Source organism: Salvelinus namaycush, chromosome 19, assembly GCF_016432855.1.
Source record: "Salvelinus namaycush isolate Seneca chromosome 19, SaNama_1.0, whole genome shotgun sequence".
Taxonomy (NCBI): domain Eukaryota; kingdom Metazoa; phylum Chordata; class Actinopteri; order Salmoniformes; family Salmonidae; genus Salvelinus; species Salvelinus namaycush.
In genome coordinates, this window is record NC_052325.1 from 42095537 (window position 1) to 42113414 (window position 17878).

Sequence of the window (17878 nt, forward strand, 5' to 3'; positions counted from 1 at the left end):
TATGAATTAAGATAGGAGAATGTTCTATCAGTCTAACATGCATAAACATTGTGATTGGGTGATAGCTGCGAGGGTTATCGAATCAGGTTCAAATCCTCTGATCTCCTCGAGCTCATTAATGATAGCATGTTCATATTTGAAGATTGCTAAAGAGACTGGTACCCAGGCTACAGATGATGAGGCATTTTAATCTAAAAATGCCATCCACAGCCTCAACAGAGTAGGGGGAAGTTGCCCATACACGATAATCTTGGTCAGCTTTGTATTTCCCCCACTAATGGTTAAGGTTAGGATTGGGAGAGGGGAGGCTAATCCTAGATCTGTACCTAGGGGGAACTCACCCCGGAGCCTACTCAAGAATGTGGGGAGGAGATTCCCACCAGGATATGACCAACGACAAACCATTAGCACTATTAACATGTCCTCATCGGCACACATAGTGGTACTCTCACCTGTGCCACCTCCTCAAAGTCGTCGTGCCGTTTCTGCAGTGCCCTGGCGCGGTGGAGGGACTTGCCCACGCCTGTGTGCTTGCTGAGGAATGCCTCTCCGTGGTTCTCTATCCAGTCCATCACCTGTACACAAGACACACAGAAAGACACTCATGTTAACCAATGTTCTGATCCGCCCAGGTTCCTGCCCTCAACCCCTAGCTCCAATGGAGACAAGACCCACACTGTACAAGAGACAGGCATGTTGGCTTCCAGGGGAAGATACACCACTGTCACTCTGTCAGCCTAAATCACGACAGCAGTCCATCTTCAAGGAGGAAGAGGAGGTTTTGTGAACTGTTTCATCCAAAGTATGGAGGGTCTCTGAAATATCCAATAGCGTCATTCTCTCCTGATGCTGGGCTTTTACTTAGCCTGGGAATACTTTCACTTTAAGTTATATATCTCGATGGCAGTCAATGAGAAGGAAGCCAAATGTGCAAAGGGTAGACAAAAAGTGCAGTGAACGTCGCATAACTCCCCTCTAGAGTTCAAATTGAAACTGTTGCGTGACTAAACATGGTCGTCAGAATACCCAGCGCGGCAGAATTTACAGTACTAAATGTTAATGAATAGTTGAGAGGTCATAAAATGAGATCATCTGTGTGGATTTGTGTTGCGTGTCCCTGTGGGTATAAGCAAACAGCGTTGGCTGAAACAGAGCAGAGCACAGCAGCACCCTGTGGCAGTGGCTTTCACCATTCTCTGGCAGACCTGAGTTCAAGCACTATTCTAAATCATTTCAAATACTTTCTCTGTGCTCGATTGAGCTTGCCTGGTGCAATGGAACCAATAGCATAGTCCCAAAATGATAAACCCTGCCCATCTGGCACTCTAGGCAGGCTAGAGCAAACACTTAACATATTTGAAAGATTTCAAGTACTATTTCAACCCAGGTCTGTTTTTTTAATTCCCTTTTCTAATAACTCTCTCTATGGTCATTTGAGGGAATGTGAAACCAAAGCTTGCCTGTCCTGCCCCACTTCAATTATCTTGTTATCCTGTGTTGTCCTCAAGTATAGCCTCCCTGTCTTGATCGCGTTTGCTTGCCGGCGTGTGTGTGTATAGTTGCATGTGTGTGGGTGGGTGTGTTTGTTCGCGTTCGTGCGCTTGCCTGCGCATGTGTGTATAGTTGCATGTGAGTGTGTGTGGGTGTGTGGGTGGGTGTGTTTGTGTGTGAGCGTGCATGCGCTTGCCTGCGTGTCTGTGTGTGTATAGTAGGAGATCGGAAGGGTTCCCTGATTGCGTGTGGTGTACAGGAATGTTTAATAAACATGTCAGTGGCTGAGCAGACAACCCTTGTTTTCCCCTGACTGATTAGAGTCGCTGCATGCACAGGAACAAGCAGGAGTCTAAAAGTAGCCTGGCTCGAACATGGTAAAACGTTGTCACACGAACATGGAAAGCGCTGAGAATAGAAGAGATTATTAGAAGAGATACATATAATATATTATCTGTCTGAGGATACCATGCCTCAGACAGGAGGGTCACTTCTGGATTATTCCCTATGTAGCCCATACGACGCTGGTCAAAAGTAGTGCAAAAATAGGGAATAGGGTGCCAGCCATTTGGGATGTGCCATCAGTCTCGTGATGTCTCAGCAGTCACTCAACACCAAAATGATATGCAAGTTATGATGATGAGGAAGTGGGCTTGAAATATTGGACTCCGAAATAACACCCTATTATTCACTATTTAGTGCACTACTTTTGACCAGAGCTTAGGGGTCCATGATAAGAGTCACTGACTCAAAGCCACAAGAGGGTAGAACATATTTCAAACGTTGCTTGTTAGGGGGGGTAGTTGCAGAAACGTTTAGTTTAGTCGAGTTCTTCAATAGTTGGATGCAACCTGTGTTCGTGATGCTGAAGCCCCACATCACTGACAAATCAGAGGAAAAGTACAGTACATGAAAATTACAGTTTCCTGGAAAAGTAGTACGCAAGTACATGATTCACCAGAAGCCCGATGCATAAAAACAAAGATGCCCTGGACAAAACCATAAAAGACAACAGGACCATAAAAGAAAACAGAGGAAGCTGGAAAAACAGCAGGCAAAACCACTGGACGACTATTTTCTTGATTAAAACTCGAGGTCCATAGGAAAGAGCGGCACTTGTGTGAACATTGTGGTGCTTAACATGATCTTGGTCTAAATCTGTTAATTGTTCCGGGTATACACATACGATCCAAGCCCCTAAGGAGACATTTGAAAAATTTACTGTACAGAAGAGGCTGCCAAAAGTGTTTTTTCTTTTCACCGTTTTATTTCTTCTGACAGTGTATAAGTGAAAGCAGTCCTCAGTTCCTGGTTATATGATGGCCATAGAAAAGATAAAACAGAGTGTGCGTCCCAAATGGCATCCTATTCCTTATATAGAGCACTACTTTTGACAAGATCCCTATGGGCACTGGTCAAAAGTAGGACACAGTATAGGAAATAGGGTGCACTTTAGGACGCAGACAGAGGCAGTAAAACTCAAAAGAAAAGACCATCATTTTTAGACTTACACTATGCCCAGCTAGCACATAACGTTCTGAGAACCATACTGCATGTTTCTTAGAGCGTGTTTGTCCTATGGTTATTTTGCATACAACCTTCCCACAACTTTCTGGGAATGGTGCAGGATAGTTGCTTGGCTTTGGAACATTCTCAGCACATTTAAAGGAACTTGACCAAAAAAAGTATTTTGTTGGTATTTCATTACCTTAACAGAGCATTTCCTAAAAGTTTGAACATGGTTAGGGCTGTGGTGGTCATGAAATTCTGTCAGACAGTTATTGTCAAGCAAATAACTGCCCGTCTCACAGTAATTGACAGTTAATTAACATAAACACATTTAGCATCTCCTGGCTTCCACACACAGCCTACAAGTCACTGATGCAGACCGTTGGAACATCTACATTTTAAAAAGTCTAATAAATCCATTTAATATACAGTATCCTACACCATCACAATAAATCCATTATTTATTTTGGCTATGCCATATTGCTGTGGGCTACACTAGCTCATTTAGCAGACAAGATTTGCTTAGAATTCTGTGGCATTATTTTATATTATTCTATATTAATACAATTGAAAATATCTGAATAAAATATAAATACTATTTTCTCCAAACGATTTGAGGGAGTGCGCACATGCGGCTACTCTGTGTTGAGCGGTTAACAAAGAAAATCGTGCTTCTAAATACTTAATATAGAGTTATTTATGCAAATGTGGATGTGATACAAACGCTGGGCTATATGTTTTGATTTTTAATACATTCTAAGGCTGCATAATGCGATTCTAATGATGATTTGAAAAAAGTTTTTTGCACACTTCATCAGTCTCTCATTCACAATTTGACAAGCACTTGATAATGCTCAAATTTCACAGTGGCATCCCCTTTGTGTGGCTGTAATGCCCCCTAAAAAATCCAGGCCTTTTGCGGCCAGTTGCCATTGTGCCCTTGGGCTTAATATAATAATTATAATTCCCTTCTCCTGGTTGTGTGCTCCGAAGCACCTCTCACTCACATGGCTCTCTCAGATATGTCAATTCTTATTAGCCAATGCCCATCACGTGATCGGGTCTTTCTCACAGGCTACAAGTGAAGACAGACACATCGGGGATGCAACTGAGCGCGTCCTTATCAAATTCTGAGGTGCATTTTGAAGATGTTGAATGAACTGTCCACATTTACTTTTCGTCAGCCAACAAGATGAGCAGGCCTAACGAACAGCGAATGCACTAGCCTATGTCAATCTACTATCCCCCATAGTACAAAAGTTGACCTATTCTATTCTGTGCGAGAAATAAATATTCCAAGCATAGATTCCAAATAATACGACCACTAGCATCAAAAAACTTTTAAAAGAAATGAGGCTAATGCAACAAATCCGAACGTTTAGCTTCGCTACACTCGCAATAACATCTGCTAAACACGTGTATGTGACCAATAACATTTTATTTGATTTCAAATGTTGATAAACTATCAGGCTATTTCTTCACTTATAAGCACAGCAATGTACACACGGCAGTAGGCTATAAGCGCGAATGTTCCAAAATGGAATCAATTAGTGGGAAAACACCATTCTCAAAAGTGACCATAAATGTGATTATGCATGTAATGCTTTTATTATAAAAGTGAATTTTTATGATGAAAATGATCTACCCCAAATTTGAAACCCACGCACTGTGTATGCCAGTTAGGCTCTACAACCGTTGTAAAGCGGATTAATGTGCTTAATTTTAAGAAGTTATTTGCCCACTTTAGTTATGATACAAACCTGAGGTGTGCGACTATGATTAGAAAAAGTTGCCCAAAAGAGGCACGCGCTGCTTTTTGCCTTACTGCACACAAGCTGGGCATCATTCACAAGTGATAGGCTAATATTGTCACCCATCAGACTATTCTTGATTTAATGTTGTCCTTTACATATACTAAATAATATGTGTGAAATTAGTTTTGATTTAGAATGGACCACAATCATGCACCTGTCTCGAAACACGGGCAGGGAGAAAAAAAGACATGTCATCTATGCACTTAAATACCAAATTGAGGACAATTTCCCACTGTTAACGTTCATGCCAGCCATACTATACTTGTGTTGTAAAGAGAAGCAATCTGCTTGCTAACTTGCTAAATTAGGAAAGTTGAGAAATAAATATAGTAGGCCTAGCCTATAGAAAGCTGATGGGATCCTCCTCTTTTGATAGAGGCCTTTAAAACTCTGTTTTCTCACGCAATTGCATAGCCTATATAAATGTTGCAAAAACATGAGCTCATGGTTAGATTCTCGAATACATTTGCATTGATTAGAGGGACAATAGAGAGCTGAGTACCAGGTAGTTAGCAAGTTTGGTAGGCTTCTAATGACAATCAGCAGCATCAGAACTTGGATAAGCCTAATTACCGTGACTTAAAAGGTCACGTGGAATTTATTATTATTATTTTTCTATTTTAACCTTTCTTTAACTAGGCAAGTCAGTTAAGAACAAATTCTTATTTACAACGACGGCCTAGCAAAAGGCATCCTGCGGGGATGGGGGCTGGGATTAAAAATAAGAATAAACTAAATAAAAATATAGGACAAAACACACATCACGACAAGAGAGACAACACAACACTACATAAAAAGAGACCTAAGACAACAACATAGCATGGCAGCAACAGATGACAACACAGCATGGTAGCAACACAACATGACAACAACATGGTAGCAACACAACACGGCAGAAGCACAACATGGTAGCAGAACAAAACAGGGTACAAGCATTGCTGGGCACAGACAACAGCACAAAGGGCAAGAAGGTAGTCGCCCACGTGGGTAAGCTGCCTGCCATCCAGGACCTCTACACCGGGCGGTGTCAGAGGAAGGGTAGCCATTTGATAGTCCGGGTAGCCATTTGATTACCTGTTCAGGAATCTTATGGCTTGGGGGTAAAAACTGTTGAAAAGCCTTTTTGTTCTAGACTTGGCACTCCGGTACCGCTTGCCATGCGGTAGTAGAGAGAACAGTCTATGACTGGGGTGGCTGGGTTCTTGACAATTTTTAAGGCCTTCCTCTGACACTGACCGGTGTAGAGGTCCTGGATGGCAGGCATTAGCCCCAGTGATGTACTGGGCAGTACGCACTACACTCTGTAGTGCATTGCGGTCGGAGGCCGAGAAATTGCCGTACCAGGCAGTGATGCAACCAGTCAGGATGCTCTTTATGTTGCAGCTGGGATCTAAAAAAAAGTTCAGTTTTACTGGTCGGGAAACTTACAGCTTTGTTCGCAGAACCAATGGGAAACGTTGGAAGTTCCCACAACTTCCAAGGAATCAAATGTGCTAGCTGGGCGAATAGCACATTGGGGTGGAGAATTTCTGACCTTCACGAATACACAGACACATAAAGCACCATCTTGCTGTTGCCTAAGTAACCGTTTATTTCATTTGAGTGCTATCCCTTTCATTCGTTATCCACTGTCACATAAACCTGAGTGAGAGTATCACTATATTTTACCCCTATCCAAAAATATGCTATACCTTGTGAAAAATGAGAGGAATGTCATTAGATTAACACAAATGTGTAGGGAGGAGAGTATAGAGAGAGCCCCAGGTTCCCCAACTCCTCTTAAATCTGGCTACAGTTATAGAGCAGATGACCTTGGATAGCGCAGAACTTCCTCCACATATCCTCCAACACTGCTTCCTCCTGACAAGCCACTTGCAGTTGGAAGCCCAAAGTATTTCCACATCCCAATATGGTACACTATTCCCTACCTAGTGCACTTCTTTTGACCAGAGCCCTATTGGGATTAGGTCACTAAATAGGGAATATGGTGCCATTTGGGACACATACTATGAGTCAGCGGCTTGAAATGCGTCCCATTAATACTGTCTGTTGCTTGGTGGTGCAGTGCGGCGCGGCAGTCACTCATGTGCTCCGACTGATAACACCAGCCCTGACCTGCTATTGCGGAGGCTTCAATCACTGACCAAGCCCGGCCTAGTCAGTAAGCCTAGAACAAAGGATTAAGTTTGATTATCTCTAAATTAGACCGCCCTGCATTCAAAATCAAAAGAAAAAAGGGAGAGAGAAACAGAGAGAAAGGGGGATGCCTAGTCAGTTGTACGACTGAATTCATTCAATTGAAATGTGTCTTCCGCATTTAATCCAACCCCTCTAAATCAGAGAGAAAGGGTGGGGGAGAGGGGCGGAGAGAGAACGCATCATCTTGTCTTGCTAAACTGTTGACAGGCTAATCCAAACAGGAAAAAGAGAAGCTGTACCAACTCATAAGAGAAAGAGATCTCTGGAGTAACAGGGATTATGGGAGCCTGCAGGCCCTGATACAGTCTGTCAACTGAGTCAGACAGAAACATTGCAGAAAGTAGGGGTGTCAAGAGATCATCTCAGCTCAATCTTATTGATTCACATTAAGTCACTCGCAATCATTGATGCACTTAAATAGAACAACAGTGCCTTCAGAAAGTATTCACACCCCTTGACTTTTTCACCATTTTCTTGTGTTACAAAGTGGGATTAAAACAGATTTAATTGTAATTTTTTTGTCAACAACATATACAAAATACTCTGTAATGTCAAAGTGGAAGAACTTTGAACTTTTTAAAATTGCATTAATGGCAAAATAAAACATTAATACATTTTGATTAGTTAAGTATTCAACCCTCTGAGTCAATACATGTTAGAATCACCTTTGGAAGCGATAACAGCTGAGACTTTCTGGGTAAGTCTCTAAGAGTTTTGCACACCTGGATTGTACAATATTTGCCCCTTATTCTTTTCAAACTTCTTTAACCTCTGACAAGTTGGTTGTTGATCACTGCTAGAGAGCCATTTTCAAGTCTTGCCATAGATTTTCAAGCCGATTTAAGTCAAAACTGTAAACAGGCCACTCAGGAACATTCAATGTTGTCTTGGTATGCAACTCCAGTGTATATTTGGCATTGCGTTTTAGGTTATTGGCTTGCTGAAAGGTGGATTTGTCTCCCAGTGTCTGTTGGAAAGCAGACTGAACCAGGTTTCCCTCTAGGATTTTGCTTGTGCTTAGCTCTATTACCTTTCTTTTGATCCTAAAAAACTCCCTGGTCCTTCCCGATGACAAGCATACCCATAATACCCCACATGATGCAGCCACCACCATGCTTGAAAATATGAAGAGTGGTACTCAGTGATATATTGTGTTGGATATAACAAAAACATAATGCTTTGTATTCAGGACAAAAAGTTAATTTATTTGCCACATGTTTTGCAGTATTACTTTAGTGCCTTATTGCAAACAGGATGCATGATTTGGAATAGTCTTATTCTATACATGCTTCCTTCTTTTCACTCTGTCAATTAGGTTAGTATTGTGGAGTAACTACAATGTTGTTGATCCATCCTCAGTTTTCTCCTATCACAGACATTTAACTCTGTGACTGGTTTAAAATCCCCACTGGCCTCATGGTGAAATCCCTGAGCGGTTTCCTTCCTCTACGGCAACTGAGTTTGGAAGTACGCCTGTATCTTTGTAGTGACTGGGTGTATTGATACACCATCCAAAGTGTAATAAATAACCTCACCATGCACAAAGGGACATTCAATGGCTGTTTTTTTTGTCATGTATTTTTATCTACTAATGATGCCCTTCTTTGCGAGGCATTAGAAAGCCTCCCTGGTCTTTGTCATTGAATCTGTGCTTGAAATTCACTGTTTGACTGAGTGGCCATACAGATATTTGTATGTGTAGGGTACAGAGATGATGTAGTCATTCAAAAATCATGTTAAACACTATTATTGCACACAGAATGAGTCCATGCAACTTATTATCTGACTTGTTAAGCACATTTTTACTCCTGAAGTTATGTAAACTTGCCATAATAAAGGGGTTGACTACTTACTGACTGAAGACATTTCAGCTTTACATTTTAAATTCATTTGTAAACATTTCTAAAAACATAATTCCACTTTGACATGATGGTCTATTGTGTGTAGATCAGTGACACAAAATCTAAATAGAAATTATTTTAAATTCAGGCTGTAACATAACAAAACGCGGAAAAAGTCAAGGGGTCTGAATACTTTTCGAAGGCACTGTAAACTAGGGAACCATGTGTATACAGTGTGTACTAACTAAATGCACAGTACAGTCTTCATGGACGTCTGTTCCTAACAATATGTAATTAGTGGGCTGTAAACAAAGTCACCCCCCTACCACTGAGCTCAACTCTGACTGCGGGCAGAGGGCCAAGGGCAGGGGCCAGACACACAGTGGACTCACTGGACTGTTTCAGCAAGTCCAGTGTGGCTTTCACTGTGGTGTATTCTATCTAGTATATTTGTTGTATTACGCTATGTGTGTCCCAAATGACACCCTATTGCCTACTGAGTGCCCATAGGGCTCTGGTCAAAAGTAGTGCATTATATAGGGAATAGGATGCCATTTGGAACAAAAACAGTGGCGCTCTGATCGGAAGCTCCACACCCAGCTAGCACGTAACTTTCTGTAATAACATATATTTCTTATAGCTTGGTGAGAGAGTGGTTGTCCTGTGGCTATTTTGCATAAAATCTTCCCACAACTTTCTGGGAATGGTGCAGGATGAAAAATAAAATAACTTGGCATTCTCAGCACATTTAAGGAACTTGACAAAAAAAAACTTTATTTTCTTGGTATTTCATTACTTTAGCAGAACGTTTCCTAAAAGTTCAAACATGGTTACATTTAAATTACATTTTGGTAATGCTCCAGGAACGTTCTCCAACTGGTTTGACATTAGGAATGTTCTCAAATAGTTCTGAGAACGTTAAGAAACAACGTTCTTCTGTGTGAATTTCAGTACTTCACCATAACCTTTCCTACAGGTTTCCTCATGGTTCTATTTAAAGTCATGTTCTCATTGTTCCGAGAACGTTAAGAAAACGTTCCATAAAAACCACAAGAAAACTTGAGTAACGTTCAGAGAACATTCTAAGAATGTTATTTAAAAACATATACATTCTGTGGTCAGCATCAACAAAACTCTCCATCTTGTTAAGTTTGTTTAGGTGTGATAGCTGAGCCCACTAATTGTCCACACCCGATCTTAATAAGTGCATGTTTCCCTTTGAAAAGGGGTCTGTTTCTAACAGACAAAAATTAACAAATTTTTAAAATTAATTTGTATTAATTTGTATGAATTTCAAAACCATGGCATGCTAGCTCCATCCTGGTGGTGCAGTGGACTAATTCCATGGAGAGAGAACAGAAGATCATAGGTTTGAATCTCACTGATGCTGTGCCACAATAAAAAATACATGTGTTTTCAATGATTAATGCCCAAGCAAATTAATTTCCATGTGTCCTATCTTTGCTAGGAGTTTAAAACAGGTAACCCAAACTAAGCAAGCAGTGTTATTAAAAGTCTTACATGCTCTTAGAATGTTAATTAATTACCTTCAAATGACCTATCATTTCTGTTCTCAGAACGTTAATTAAACCTCCCAGGAAAACTTTCAGGGAACCATAGTAAAACCTTCTCAGAACCTCCCTGCAACCTAAAAATGTACGTTCCCAGAACAGGCAACATTTTCACTTCCGTAAAAAAAAAACGTATGGCTTCATTTCCAGATTCAATGGGAAACCAAAAACATACTTTCCCACAACTTCCAAGGAACCAAATGTGCTAGCTGGGCAGACACACAGGTTGAAGGAGTTCTATTTCTCAGATGAAACTAGAGACATGAATTGTCTCTCTTCGTTTTGTGTTGAAATTAATGTGTGCAATGCAGCGAGACAGGGTTCAATACCTTCTCAGAGGAGAGGGAGAAAGGTTGGTTTCCGGAACAAATCAGAACATGAAAGCACACGTCGGATACACAACACACACTGAAGCAGATCGGATTGAAATGAAAGAGAAAGAAAAAGAGAGAGGCATGCATACTGTAGCTGCTGATAGCAGTCGGTGCTGTCAGACAGATAAGGGTGTTCATTAAACCACTCCAAGTAAACATCATTGACATGATATGAATATCAATGAACTACCCTGATGTGGTTCCCTTGAGTAAATGTAAATAAACTAGGGCACTGTGAGTATACACTGCGCATATGAACTAACTAAATGCATGCTACACTCTCCATGGATGCATCCAAAGTGGCACTCTATTCTTTATATAGTACACTACTTTTGACCATAACACTATGGGGCCCCGGTCAAAAGTAGTGCACTTAACCGGTAATAGGGTTCAGTTTGGGTCCTATCAATGAGCTCCACTCTGACTGTGGGCAGGTGGACTCACTGGACTGCACACTACACTGTTTCTGTTTCCGTCTCTCCAGTGTGGCTTTAACTGTGGTGTATTCTATCTAGTACATTGTTGTGTTACTCGAGTTGCGTCCCAAATGACAGCCATTTCAATACCCTCTCAGGGATCGAGAGAAAGATAGGTTGGTTTACGGAACAAATCAGAACATCAGAAAACACGCCGGAAGCACAATAGACACTGAAGCAGATCGGATTGAAAGGAAACCTGTCCGACAGTCTAGCTTGTTTTTTCTTCGTTTTTATATTGAATAGGCCCTATTCAAGGAATGATAAATCCGATCACACTAATTTCACTGGCTGTGCTTGTGAAGTACTTTCTGGCATGTGTTCTCTAATAAACACACTTCATACTTTAATGACTGGATGTGCGTCCCTAAATGGCATTCTATTCCCTATCTAGTCCACTACTGACCAGAGCCTCATGGGCCGTGGTCAAAAGTAGAACGGTATAAATGGAATAGGATGTAATTTGGGACGCACGTTGGATGATGAATAGTAGAGACCGGCCTCATTGAGGGGGGAGTGGACTCGTTATCACAGTGAAAAAGAGGTAGGGAGAGGAGGAGATATTTTAGGAGTGGTGAGAGGTATTCACCTAAAATGAGCCATACTGCAAGAGGAGGTGGGTGTGAGAGACGATGTGTGATTATGAATCTCACTGACTTGACAAAGAAAGCTGATACACACAATCACACACACCCTACCACACACACACACACACACACACACACACACACACACACACACACACACACACACACACACACACACACACACACACACACACACACACACACACACACACAGCATTGCTTTTTTAGGCCATTGAAACCTTGGTAACATTTTCTAAGATTATGCCTAGTAATTATTCCTTAAGTTTGTGAGGTAAGTGAGGCTTGAGTCAACAGCGCTCCAGTGTCCCTGGTGGACTGGTTATACATTGTTTGGCTTGGCTGGTCAGAGGTCAGATCTTGATTTGTCTCCCAGACTTGGCTCGGTGCTGCTGCTGGAATTAGAGCTGACTCCAACGGACCTCGTCTAGTTTGTTCTCCAGTGATTGTACATTCTCCACTGGCACAGAGAGTAGAGGTGGTTTATTCACTCTAGTTTCATCAGGGTGTCGCCACGTCGGCCTCTATATCATAGTTTCATCAGGGTGTCCCCACATCGGCCTCTATATCATAGTTACATCAGGGTGCCCCCACATCGGCCTCTATATCATAGTTTCATCAGGGTGTCCCCACGTCGGCCTCTATATCATAGTTTCATCAGGGTGTCCCCACGTCGGCCTCTATATCATAGTTACATCAGGGTGTCCCCACGTCGGCCTCTATATCATAGTTTCATCAGGGTGTCCCCACGTCGGACAGTATATCGTAGTTTATTCAGGGTGCCTCAACGTCGGCCTCTATATCGTAGTTTCATCAGGGTCTTCCCACGTCGGCCTCTATATTGTAGTTTCATCAGGCTGTCCCCACGCTGGCCTCTATATCGTAGTTTATCAGGGTGCCCCCACTTCAGCCTCTATATCATAGTTTCATCAGGCTGTCTCCACGTTGTCCTCTATATCATAGTTTCATCAAGGACTTCCCAAGTCGGCCTCTATATCGTAGTTTCATCAGGGTCTTCCCACGTGGCCTCAGGATCGTAGTTTCATCAGGCTGTCCCCACGTTGGCCTCTATATCGTAGTTTCATCATGCTGTCCCCAAGTTGGTCTCTATATCATAGTTTCATCAGGGTGCCCTCACATCGGCATCTATATCGTAGTTTTATCAGGGTGCCCCCACGTTGGTCTCTATATCGTTTTTTCATCAGGGTGTCCCCACGTCGGCCTCTATATCATAGTTTCATCAGGGTGTCCCCACGTCGGCCTCTATATCATAGTTACATCAGGGTGTCCCCACGTCGGTCTCTATATCATAGTTTCATCAGGGTGTCCCCACGTCGACCTCTATATCATAGTTTCATCAGGGTGTCCCCACGTCGGACAGTATATCGTAGTTTAATCAGGGTGCCTCAACGTCGGCCTCTATATCGTAGTTTCATCAGGGTGCCCCCACGTTGGCCTCTATATTGTAGTTTCATCAGGGTCTTCCCACGTTGGCCTCTATATCGTCGTTTTATCAGGCTCTCCCCACATCGCCTCTATATCGTAGTTTCATCAGGGTGCCCCCACGTCGGCCTCTATATCGTCGTCTTTTCCTCTTCCGAGTGTCGACTAGAATTCTTCATCCAAATCGAGATTAGTGAGTCCAGAAGCTCTTTGACGTCATAGGAAACAATGGTGGAAACATTATGTACAAAAAAAGTTAAGATCAGTGCAAAAACCACACAAAATAGCAGAATTGGTCATATACTGTACATGCCAGCGCCATTCTGTATAGGCCCTGGTAAAAAAGTAGTGCACTAAATAGGGAATAGGGTGCCATTTGGGACGCACTCCCAGACTGCAGCTCATCCTTCTCCAAAATGACCAACGCAAGGGATACTAATTGTCCTCCTGAGCACGTTCCAGATGAGAAATATTAGAATAAAAATTCTGCTCATGAAAAGTCATTCCCCTTAACTGTTGAAAAACTCCTGTTTCTTCACACTGCTCGTTTGAAATATGGACTCCTTTTTCAAACCCGGAGTCAACATGAGATATGAGTTATGAGATGTAAATGTAACGATTTTCTAGCTCTTCCTCCTCCTCGGACGAGGAGAGGAGAGAAGGATCGGAAGACCAAAATGCAGCGAGGTGTGATGACATATTGAATTTATTTCAAGACGAAGACGAACACGAAAAACACTTGGAAAATTACAAAATAACAAAACGACGTAGACAGACCTGAACATGGAACTTACATAACTACACGAAGAACTCACGAACAGGAACAGACTACATCAAACGAACGAACAAACGAAACAGTCCCGTGTGGTGCGCAGACACAGACACGGAAGACAATCACCCACAAACAAACAGTGTGAACAGCCAACCTATATATGGTTCTCAATCAGAGGAAAACGTAAAACACCTGTCCCTGATTGAGAACCATATAAGGCTAATTACAAACGACCTAAACATAGAAACACAAAACATAGAATGCCCACCCCAACTCACGCCCTGACCAACTAAACACATACAAAAATAACATAAAACAGGTCAGGAACGTGACAGAACCCCCCCCTCAAGGTGCGAACTCCGGACGCACCACCAAAAGTCTAGGGGAGGGTCTGGGTGGGCATCTGTCCACGGTGGCGGCTCAGGCTCTGGGCGTGGTTCCCATCCCACCATAATAAATCCCCGCTTCCTTATCCCCCTCACAATGACCACCCTCCAAATAACCCCACCTAAATTAAGGGGCATCACCAGGATAAGGAGCAGCACCGGAATGAGGGGCAACACCGGAATGAGGGGCAACACCAGAATGAGGGGCAACACCAGAATGAGGGGCAACACCAGAATGAGGGGCAACACCAGAATGACTGGCGGATCCTGGCTGGCTGGCTCTGGCGGATCCTGGCTGGCTGGCTCTGGCGGATCCTGGCTGGCTGGCTCTGGCGGATCCTGGCTGGCTGGCTCTGGCGGATCCTGGCTGGCTGGCTCTGGCGGATCCTGGCTGGCTGGCTCTGGCGGATCCTGGCTGGATGATGGCTTAATGCTGGATGACGGCTCTTGGCTGGATGACGGCTCTGGCTGGTCATGGCTGGATGACGGCTCTGGCTGGTCATGGCTGGATGACGGCTCTGGCTGGTCATGGCTGGATGACGGCTCTGGCTGGTCATGGCTCGCTGACGGCTCTGGCTGATCCTGTCTGGCGGAAGGCTCTGGCTGATCCTGTCTGGCGGAAGGCTCTGGCTGATCCTGTCTGGCGGAAGGCTCTGGCTGATCCTGTCTGGCGGAAGGCTTTGGCTGCTCCTGTCTGGCGGAAGGCTCTGGCGGCTCCTGTCGGGCGGAAGGCTCTAGCGGCTCCTGTCTGGCGGACGGCTCTAGCGGCTCCTGTCTGGCGGACGGCTCTGTAGGCTCATGGCAGACGGGCGGCTTTGCAGGCTCATGGCAGACGGGCGGCTTTGAAGGCTCAGTACCGACGGGCGGCTTTGAAGGCTCAATACAGACGGGCAGTTCATGCGGCGCTTGGCAGACGGACAGTTCAGACGGCGTTGGGCAGACGGACAGTTCAGGTGCCGTTGGGCAGACGGGCAGTTCAGGCGCCGCTGGGCAGACAGCAGACTCTGGCCGGCTGAGACGCACTGTAGGCCTGGTGCGTGGTACCGGAACTGGAGGTACCGGGCTAAGGACACGCACCTTCAGGCTAGTGCGGGGAACAACAGGGCACACTGGACTCTCAAGGCGTACTATAGGCCTGGTGCGTGGTACCGGCACTGGTGGTACCGGGCTGAGGGCACGCACATCAGGGCGAGTACGGGGAGAAGGAACAGTGCGTACAGGGCTCTGGAGACACCCTGGAAGCCTGGTGCGTGGTGCCGGAACTGGAGGTACCGGGCTAAGGACACGCACCTTCAGGCTAGTGCGGGGAACAACAACAGGGCACACTGGACTCTCGATGCGCACTATAGGCCTGGTGCGTGGTACCGGAACTGGAGGTACCGGGCTGAGGGCACGCACCTCAGGGTGAGTGCGAGGAGAATGAACAGTGCGTACAGGGCTCTGGAGACGCACAGGAGGCTTGGTGCGTGGTGCCGGGACTGGAGGCACTGGGCTGGAGACACACACCATAGGGCTAGTGCGTGGAGGAGGAACAGGGCTCTGGAGACGCACTGGAAACCTGGTGCGTGGTGTAGGCACTGGTGGTACTGGCCTGGAGCGGGGAGGTGGCGCCGGAAATACCGGACCGTGCAGGCGTACTGGCTCCCTTGAGCACTGAGCCTGCCCAACCTTACCTGGTTGTATGCTCCCCGTCGCCCGACCAGTGCGGGGAGGTGGAATAACCCGCACCGGGCTATGTAGGCGAACCGGGGACACCATGCGTAAGGCTGGTGCCATGTAAGCCATGGCACCATGACATCCGGCTCAATACTCAATCTAGCCCGGCCGATACGTGGAGCTGGAATGTATCGAACCGGGCTATGCACGCGTACAGGAGACACCATGCGCTCTACTGCGTAACACGGTGTCTGCCCGTACTCTCGCTCTCCACGGTAAGTACAGGGAGTGGGCGCAGGTCTCCTACCTGACTTCGCCACTCTCCCTTCTAGCCCCCCCCCAAGAAATTTTTGGGGTTTACTCACAGGCTTTTCGGCTCTCCAGCCACGTCTCCTTGCTGCCTCCTCAAACCACCGCTCCTGGGCTTTAGCTGCCTCCCTCTCTTCCTGAGAGCGGCGATTCTCTCCTGCCTTAGCCCAGGGTCCTTCTCCATTCAATATCTGCTCCCAAGTCCACGAGTCCTGGTTTCGTTGTTGAGCTCTCCCCCGCCGCTTGGTCCTAGGTTGGTGGGTGATTCTGTAACGATTTTCTAGCTCTTCCTCCTCCTCGGACGAGGAGAGGAGAGGAGAGAAGGATCGGAAGACCAAAATGCAGCGAGGTGTGATGACATATTGAATTTATTTCAAGACGAAGACGAACACGAAAAACACTTGGAAAATTACAAAATAACAAAACGACGTAGACAGACCTGAACATGGAACTTACATAACTACACGAAGAACTCACGAACAGGAACAGACTACATCAAACGAACGAACAAACGAAACAGTCCCGTGTGGTGCGCAGACACAGACACGGAAGACAATCACCCACAAACAAACAGTGTGAACAGCCAACCTATATATGGTTCTCAATCAGAGGAAAACGTAAAACACCTGTCCCTGATTGAGAACCATATAAGGCTAATTACAAACGACCTAAACATAGAAACACAAAACATAGAATGCCCACCCCAACTCACGCCCTGACCAACTAAACACATACAAAAATAACATAAAACAGGTCAGGAACGTGACAGTAAATTCATATTTTGCTGCAGCATCAGGGCAAGGAACTGTGTTCTCTAAAATGGGCTCAACCAAAACAATAAATGACTCATGTTCTACAGAGCAGATTGACACCGTGACCTACTAACCTCATACTGTTACTAAACTAGTGTGCCATAAAGCATTTCTATAGGCTACATCTAAGTCCTTACAACTCCCACAGCCCTGACAAGTGACTGAAGAGGCGGTGCACCAACATATGATTCAAGCATTTGCAGCATTTCATTTACACTGTGTCGTCATGTTCATTTTGCTATTTACAATACAGTTAGTGGTGTACAGTAGGAGGCCGAGCACTGGCCATCTTACTGTTTCCTGTTGGACGGATGGCCTGTGTGGGTTTGCCAGGGGATGTGAGCGGCGTGGAGCTAAGTTTGTAACAGTGTTGAAGTTGTCTAGCAACTGTCAAATGTGAGGCGCAACAGAGCCAGTTACAACTGAAGTATCTGATGATGAATAGATTAGAGAAAAAGCTATTTGTTTTTTAACACAGTGGCCACAGCCTATCACCTACTGTAGGTAAGCCCTTGTTGAATAGCCTACGACATGATGCTGAAATGTTACGACAGCCTACTTCAAAACCAAATGGTACATAGTCACAAAAGTATTTGTTAAATGAAAAAAATAAACGGAAA

General features: G+C 44.6%; 1 protein-coding gene across 1 annotated transcript in view; it reads right to left on the reverse strand.

The window, feature by feature from the left end:
- LOC120064029 (kalirin) overlaps window positions 1-17878 on the reverse strand; it is a 112517-nt gene that overhangs the window by 56022 nt on the left and 38617 nt on the right. The window contains exon 9 of the mRNA XM_039014338.1: window positions 453-575. Within this exon, the coding sequence (XP_038870266.1) occupies window positions 453-575 (123 nt within the window). The remainder of the gene's footprint in view (window positions 1-452; window positions 576-17878) is intronic.